Source organism: Poecilia latipinna, unplaced genomic scaffold, assembly GCF_001443285.1.
Source record: "Poecilia latipinna isolate Pla-1442-1.1 unplaced genomic scaffold, P_latipinna-1.0 Scaffold367, whole genome shotgun sequence".
NCBI classification, from domain to species: Eukaryota; Metazoa; Chordata; class Actinopteri; order Cyprinodontiformes; family Poeciliidae; genus Poecilia; species Poecilia latipinna.
The window spans coordinates 372,180-379,991 of NW_015112983.1; the positions used below are offsets into that span (position 1 = coordinate 372,180).

The 7,812-nt window shown below is 39.5% G+C and overlaps 1 protein-coding gene across 1 annotated transcript; it reads right to left on the reverse strand.

Moving 5' to 3' along the window:
* Positions 1 to 4,808: 4,808 nt before the first annotated feature.
* Positions 4,809 to 6,123, reverse strand: LOC106949849 (mesoderm posterior protein 1-like). Its single transcript, XM_015036387.1, has 2 exons — positions 5,084 to 6,123; positions 4,809 to 4,984 (listed from the first exon to the last, which is right to left on the reverse strand). Exons 1-2 carry the CDS (start codon positions 5,798 to 5,800, stop codon positions 4,931 to 4,933), a joined length of 771 nt encoding a protein of 256 aa, XP_014891873.1. The 5' UTR covers positions 5,801 to 6,123; the 3' UTR covers positions 4,809 to 4,930.
* Positions 6,124 to 7,812: the final 1,689 nt, after the last annotated feature.

Genomic DNA, 7,812 nt, shown 5'->3' on the forward strand with positions numbered 1-7,812 from the left:
AGCCACTGAGGAGCTCTGGGAGCAGGGATGACACCTTGGCCAGGGGGTCCCATGGGAAACTGGCATGCTCCAGAACAAGGTGTGATGTGGCTCTTCTAGTGTGAGCATCATGCTTCTGCAGGTGTTTGAAAATAACACTATCATGTAGGGGCCACATGCCTGGCCTTAAGCCTGAGATTAACGTTAGAACTTCAGCGATTCATTGAAGCCCTGGAATGATTTGCAACAAAAAAAGTCAAAATACTGTTTTTTTAAAGTTCCTCTGAATCATTGTATGCTGAGTAAATGCTTGTCTGAATGAAATATTAAGCTCATAGGCCCATTATCTGTCGCGTATAAATGTTGTTAAGGAAAAACTTGCTTTATATTTCTTAATGAATGCTTTGGTCTTGGTCTTTCCTGTCATTTTACTCCTTTTAGAGCGGGTCAGAATAAGTGTGCCATGTCAGCTGGGAGGTGTGAATGATTAGCACCTTTAGCTATTTGGCCAGCAGCTGGCCTCAGGCCTCAGAACCTGGATGGAAAAGATGCAACAAGTCTTCAGACAAATATTCAATTTAAAGCCTCAATATGCAACACCATGAAAACACTGGCTAATCTCAGGTATTTAATTGCTGTTTAATTGCCGGTAAATATCCAAAAAGTATGAAATGCCAGTCTCCAAAAGAAAGTATCGACCCCAGTTGCAGTTCATACTTTGTAAATCTTTCTCTAACTCTTGAACTGAACCTGAACCCCTGATATGCTTTAACAACCAGTTTTTCCAGCAAGTCATATATTGAGTGCCTTTGTTATCCAAACCCAAAAATAACCCCTAAGATAAGGTTTATGTAGCTTCAGTGTAATTTTATTTGATTTTTGTAGAAGCAAAGTTTTGGATTTTCGTTATTTCTGTGCCATTGTCATCCAAATCAACAGAAATTAACCCTTGCAATAAATCAGTCTGTCTCTAACATCTTAATGATATATGAAACATTGAAACAAAACTGTAAAGCAGTCACTGTGAACTTAGCATCATGAACTTAAAGAGTCTGCAAACTCCAGTTCAAATCGTAATTTTCTGCAACATATAAAATAAACACAAAGCTTTCAAAAACTTTAGCCACATTTAACGTGACATGCATCCCGAACAGATCAAGAGAAAAACAATCATTTTAATTGGAATGAACAAATGCTGCAGTACAGATGGGAAAAGATTAGAGATGAGCTTTACAAATGCTCGACAAACACTTTGTGTCCAGCGATGTCCTTTTGACGGGATTTGTTTTCACTTCTTCTGTGGAGCTGAGTCCCAAGTTGCTTTCCCACAAACTGCTGTGTCACATTTGTCTCCTGGTAAGAGGTGTGAACTGGTGCTGCACCGCTTTACACCGCCACACTGATACAAGAAAAACAGACATCTAAATGCAAATGAACATTTAAAGGAAAAAGAGGACTCGATAAAATGTAGCGTTCGGGAATCTTGGGTAGTTTGTCTTATTAAACATTGAATTAAATGTCAGGTTTAACCTCTTGTAGGACTTCAAAGCAGGGGTAAGTTATGAAACAATATCAGAAGCATCTCCTGAAACTGTTCAATCCTTGATTCAAAAATAAAAAAAAAATTAATGGCAATACTACACATCACACATTTCAGATTTTTGTGGCTGTGCAATAAAATGTGAAACATTTCAGTGGGTGTAAAAACAATCAGAAGGGCATTCTTTGTAGATTAATTATTTACTCTGTTAGTCATAGGTTATCTGAAAAAAAATCAACAACCTGAAACTAAAAAAAAAACAACAAAAAAAACATCAGCAATAAACCTGCATTCAATTTCAGAATAATTACAACTATCTTTCTTTTTGTCTTCTCAGGTGGAGGATTCCAAGTATCCTAATCTACATTATTCCTGACATTGTTTACTTTGAGCAGAGAGTTTATTAGCTTTGCTGTGATGACAGACTTAAGTGTGTATGTTAGTCTTTTGGTGGGTTGCTCGCAAGTCAAATGAGCCGTGTGTACGTGGCAAATCAAACACCGGGTCTAATTCTCCCGGGCTGATATGCAGATCCACTCTCTTGATGAATATTAAAGACCCCTCTGGTTTTAGCGAGCGATCGAGGCGGGAGGTCAGAGAAGGGAGAGAGAATTTGAGTCTAGACTTAGCGGAGCCAAGGATCTCGCTGTTTGCAATGCCTCATTAACAAAGCAACCCTAAATAAACTAGATAAACACTAACAGCAATCACTCTGTTCTGCAAATTTCTTTACATTCCCTTTAGAAGGAGGACTTCCAGAATCTAAATAGAAACACTAACATAATTATGCATTTCTGAATCAGGCAGATCGCATTTCTGGAAAAATCCTTCAAAGGTAGCAAGAGCAAGAATCACTACACACAGAGTAATATATGGCTTACGTATTTATTTCTTTTAGTTTTGGTGTTTCTGAGCCAAACCTAATTAAAATCTAAAAATCTACCTAAGAAATTCAAATATTTTAGTAATATACCCATGATAAAATAGGATTTTAGTGATAGATCATGTCATGGCGAACACCGTCTTTGGTCATGTAGCAGAGTGTAGCACAGCACTGAAAAGATTTGAAGTACTTTTAAGTTATTGGCCAGAGTAATTAGTTGCAAGCCACTTAATGTTGACCTATAAATCCTTCAGGAGTAAGAAAGAATCATAAACTTTAGGGGTGAACCCTTGTTGAGTCTAAAAAAAGACAACTTAACCTGAAATTAGCTCAGTAATCGCCTTTATCCACAAAGATGCAGTTTTCTTTTTGTGGTAGTTCTTCTGAGTTTGTTATTTTTGTGCTTGGTGTGACAGGAGGAAATGAAAGGGTTTAAGAATGTAATTCTCAAATTTGCTTCATTCAAATCTTTGTGTTGGTGAAACGTGCACAAGACAAAATATAGAAAGTTCTGTACTTTCCTTAACACATGTAAGGAAAGCACAGTTTAGCAGCACAAAGGAAACATTTATTTTAATATTTCGTTGCTGTGGCATGCAGTAAATTGACTTAAAACAGGAGTTTAGTGCATCATTTTACAATTACTTATGACCTTAAACTGCCATCTAGTGGCCAAATGGGGAAGAAATATTCAAGCATCTTGACATGAGGTTTCCCCAAAGACGGGAAAGTCACAACTTTCATATGTTGTGACTTTCACAATTCTGTCCCTCACAGATGACTGACAAGACAATATCAGTCATCTACTCAGGAGCTGAGTCCCAAGATAGAAAAATAAATCAAAGAAGTCCTCTTTGCAGTTGGACTCAAATTATGTAAGAGAAACAAAAGGAAAATCAACATTTTAGGATATGAGCTAAACACTTTGGGTATCAGAAAGCTAACACCGCTGAACTGAATGCTATCCGAATAGTGAAACATGGTGAAGGCTGCATAATGATATGGTGATGTTTTTTTTTTTTTTTTTTTCAGTCGTGATTGTGAAGCAGGTTAAAGTTGATAGGAAGATAGATGGAGCAAAATAAAATGATATTCTGAAAGAAAACCAGTTGAAGCCTGCAGAAGTTTTTAATTTTATAGGTAGCCACAGTTGAACTTTGAAATGTGCCTTTGTTTCACCTGAATTAAATAATTATATTATCAGCAGGAACATGATCGCATGCTGAGGATGAGTCATTTGTGGGCCGCTGGAAGGTAAACCAACTCAAACGCAGGTCCTCAGTGCACATTAGATCCAACTAGAGGCCGCCTTGCTGCGACTGGAACTCAGCCGACGACCTTCTGTGTCGAAGATGGAGAGAACATGAGCCAGATGGACAGATAAGTGAGGTGGATAGTGTTTTTTTACTGGAGTAGAAGAGTTTGAGACCTCTGGATTACAACAAAACATAATTCTACAATGGCCCATTCAAAGTTCAGACCTAAATAGAATTGAAAATCTGTTGCAAGACTTGAAGACTGACAAGTAGATAATCTAACCAACCTGATCCTGTCTCAGCAACTAACACGCCAGTTTTTCTTTTTGTTTAATAATCAAATGCTGCATACTAACTTATGGAGGGTTCTGCTGTCAATTATGCTGAATTTTACTCTAGTCCAACATTATTTTTGTGTTATTTTATGCCTGGGTATCCGAAGGAGCCATTTGTAGACCCTTAATTGTTTTTTCTATAGCTCCCAGCTGTAATTCATTAATGGGACCAATTTGGCCATTAATGAATTACAGCTCTGTCAAAGGCGTTGACAGAGATTGTGATTATTTTATTTTTACTTAGGACAAAATAATAAGAAAAACAAAAGTTAGAATAACACAAAATATTTGTCTTAAATAACCAACCCTGTTGAATTTTCTGAGAATAAAAGTAAATATGACTTCATGACCTAGTGACTTTTACTCTAAAGCAGACCTTAGAGTAAAGATCTACGTTAGATTTGGACCCATATCTGAATTTAATTTTAAACTTGTCCAAATACAGCAGGTGTTTTCAGAGAAAAATGATCCAAATCCTGTTCATGTTTCTTTTGTATTTTTAGGTAGATTTTCATTTCTTTTTTCTTTGTAAATTTCTGTTTCATAGTCCTAAAGAAATTGCAAACTGGCTATCTTTAATAATGCTAACAGATTCAACATTGATGCAGACATTACTGATAATTTTGGCCCATGTGACAAAAGTTTGGACAACCCTGAGTTACGTGGTTTTTATCTTAGTTTAGTGATGCCAAGTGTTCTCTTCGGTCCAACCTGTATACCAGAAACTGAGAAAGATGACAATGTATTTCAACTGTTTATTATAAATAGAGACATAGGGAAATATAAAAAAGATAGCTGTTAGACATATATTTACAAGGCATATTTACTAGGAACAAATAAATAAAATGTAGAAAAGCATATATTCAAAATAAGTTACTGGATTCACAATGATGCAATGAAATCACCGAAGGGGTTTGGGTCTGTGGTCTCTGAGAGGTCAGCCCCAGTAGTCTCTTGGAACAAGTGGGATGCAGAAGTCTTTACCACACATCTGTTTGAAAAAAGGACAAGGAGTGAATGTGTTAGGATGAACAAAACATGTTGTTGCGTTAAACCAAACGGTGATGTGAATGAGTAAATGTTGACAAACCTGACAAGAGGGCTGGGATGCTGGAGGTGACCGCAGAGCTGCATCCACGCTCACGTCTCCCTGAGGGCCTTCAGCGTACTGCGTTCTCAGCTGATTCACTCCAAAACTACAGTGCCCAGGATGCAGTGGTCTGTTCTGGCTGTGACACAGGCCTTGGAACGGGTTCTGGCTCTGCACGTGTTCTCCTCCTGCGGAGGAGTTTTGAAAGTAGCTAATGAGGTCAGGAGAGGACGTGCCGCTGGCTGAGGTGTCCACTTGTTCCCTCCTCTGAAATAGCACCTCCTCACTCAGGCCCAGCTGTGCTGACAGGTGGGAGATGTAGCGGATGGTGAGACGGAGCGTCTCTATCTTCGTCAGGGTCTGCCCGACAGGTGCGACTGAAGGCGGGAGGTAGGACCTGAGGTGGTGGAGAGCTTTGGTCAGATCCCTCATCCTCAGCTTCTCCTTCTCACTGGCGCTCTCCCTCTGCTTGCTGCGAATCCGGGTGCTCCGACCCGTCTTCCGGCCTCGTCCAGGTGGGGAGCAAGGTGAGGACTTGAGGCACTTGGCTGCTTTGGGAGTGGACTGTGGAGGCTGCTGGTAGTTAGGGGAGAAGCTGGAGTCCATGGACAGGACAGGTGAGAGGGTCTCTGGTGACGAAATGCTGGAAAGGTCCGTGTCAGAGGACCACTGGTACTGCAGGTTGTAGCCGAGCAGAGGGACAGAGGAGGTATCCATGTTGTTAAAGTGGTCTGACTGGAAGAACTGGGAAGCTGTGAGTGCTGCTCCGCTCTCCTCCACTGGTTTATAAGTCCGGGCCAGGCCGCAGAGGTGTGAAGTGACACCTCTGCAGATTCTGACTACTTGCTGTCTAAGGCAGAGGCCACTGCCCCTGAGCACACACACACACACACACACACGCTCCAGCAGTGGGACCCTCTCACAGTGCCTCACCTTCAGCTCCAGTCTCTCTCTCTCTCTGCTCTGGGAAAGTCCAGCTCCAGGAGTGGAAGTGTGAATTTTGACTCCTGCTGAAAACAACAAACATTTTTACTTTTTCTGGGTTTTGTCTCACCAGGGCACCCGATGCATTCTGCACATGTTCAGCGGCTTGTTTGTGAATCATCTTCTACTTTGTTCATTTTGGAACAGTTGGAAATGTACTCAGGAAAAAACATTTTTCCTGAGTACATTGCCTTGCAAACGTATTGATATGTCTTACACTTTTCACGTTTTGTGCTTTTATGTTTTCCAGTTTCAGCATTTAATAGAGCACAAAACACAAATGTGACGTGGGGAAAAAAAGGATGAATAGTTTTCAGTTCTTTTTACAAATCTGTGGTATTTATTCATATTCACCCATTTATTTTGTACAGTTGTCTTTCAGTGCAGCTCTGCAAGTTTTTGATGCGTGATGCTGCCAGTGTTGCACATCTAGAAACTGTGATTCATCTTCATTGCGAAACAGCTCATGACAAGTCAGACTGCATGAAAAATACTTATGAAAAGTTTTTAAGTTTTTCCACAAATCTTTATATCAACTTCAATCTGGACTTCAATTGTAACACAGATGGATTTGCAAGCAATTCTCTAAAAAAAAAAAGTTAACAAAACAAAACTGGTGATCTGAGCTTGTAGCATCACCAAGATCCCATTTGGCTTCAGATGTTGCTATGTTTCCATGCAAAGAAGTTAGTTTCTGTGTTCCCAGCATGAGCTAGAGAGCAAATGAACTGGACACAACATGGAGCTACATAAACATTTTCATTTTACAAAAGGTTTGAGGCAGAATCTGCAGAAAACAGATGCTGCACTTGTTAAAAGCATCCAGAAGGTAAAACATTTAAGCTAAAGTGATGATGCACATGCAGATTTATTCACCTCCGGCTGATTAAAGTTAAACAGATTTCGAGCACATTTGCTTTAATTCTTTTCTTGCGATCGCCACTTGCGGCTACAACAGAGACCATACTACGTTAACGAATAAAGTAAAGCACATATTCCTCACAAGCTGTAAATTTAAATCTGCCAGCATGCTGGGGAGATAAAAGATCAACATTTCCCTGCCTTTGACCTCCCAAATTTGACCCTGACACCATCTCCTTAATCTGATGATCTTCTGCAATTTACATCCCACCATTTTTTTTTTTTTTTACCAGCAGTAGCAACAGCATCAGCATCATCATCGTCAGTGCAACACTGATATGAGCTCAAAAATGAAGGTGAACCTCACACTTCTGACCTCCTGTTTTGTCCTTCTTGGCTTTAAATGGATGCAATAAATGATTGAAAATGTAAATACAAATATGATGAGGGTTAATGAAGCCTAAAATGATCTAATTAAGGCAAAGGTGTGAAGGTTTCACACTGCTGAGAACTGATGAGTCTGGAGGCGTCACTTCACACCTTAGTGGTGAGAAGCAGGAGCTCTGGACTGGTAACCCTGCTCTGTCCCCGTCTTCCCACTCATCTTGACTGAGATAAGCTCCTAGTAGGATTACATTTTTATAAATAGAAGACACACCAGTAGTAACTTTAACTTTGAATCGTTGCAACAGTTGTGTTGAAGCACAGTTGAAGCAAAACAAAAGCTCTGAAATGAGATGTCTGTCTGTAAAGGGAGTGAAAAGGTTTTTTTTTTTTTTTTTTTTCAAAAGAAATGCCCATATTTTTAGGTGGTATGCAAATTTCTAGAAAAACTGAATATTTTAATGAATCTCCACTTCTGAAAACACAGTCCTTTCATTTGA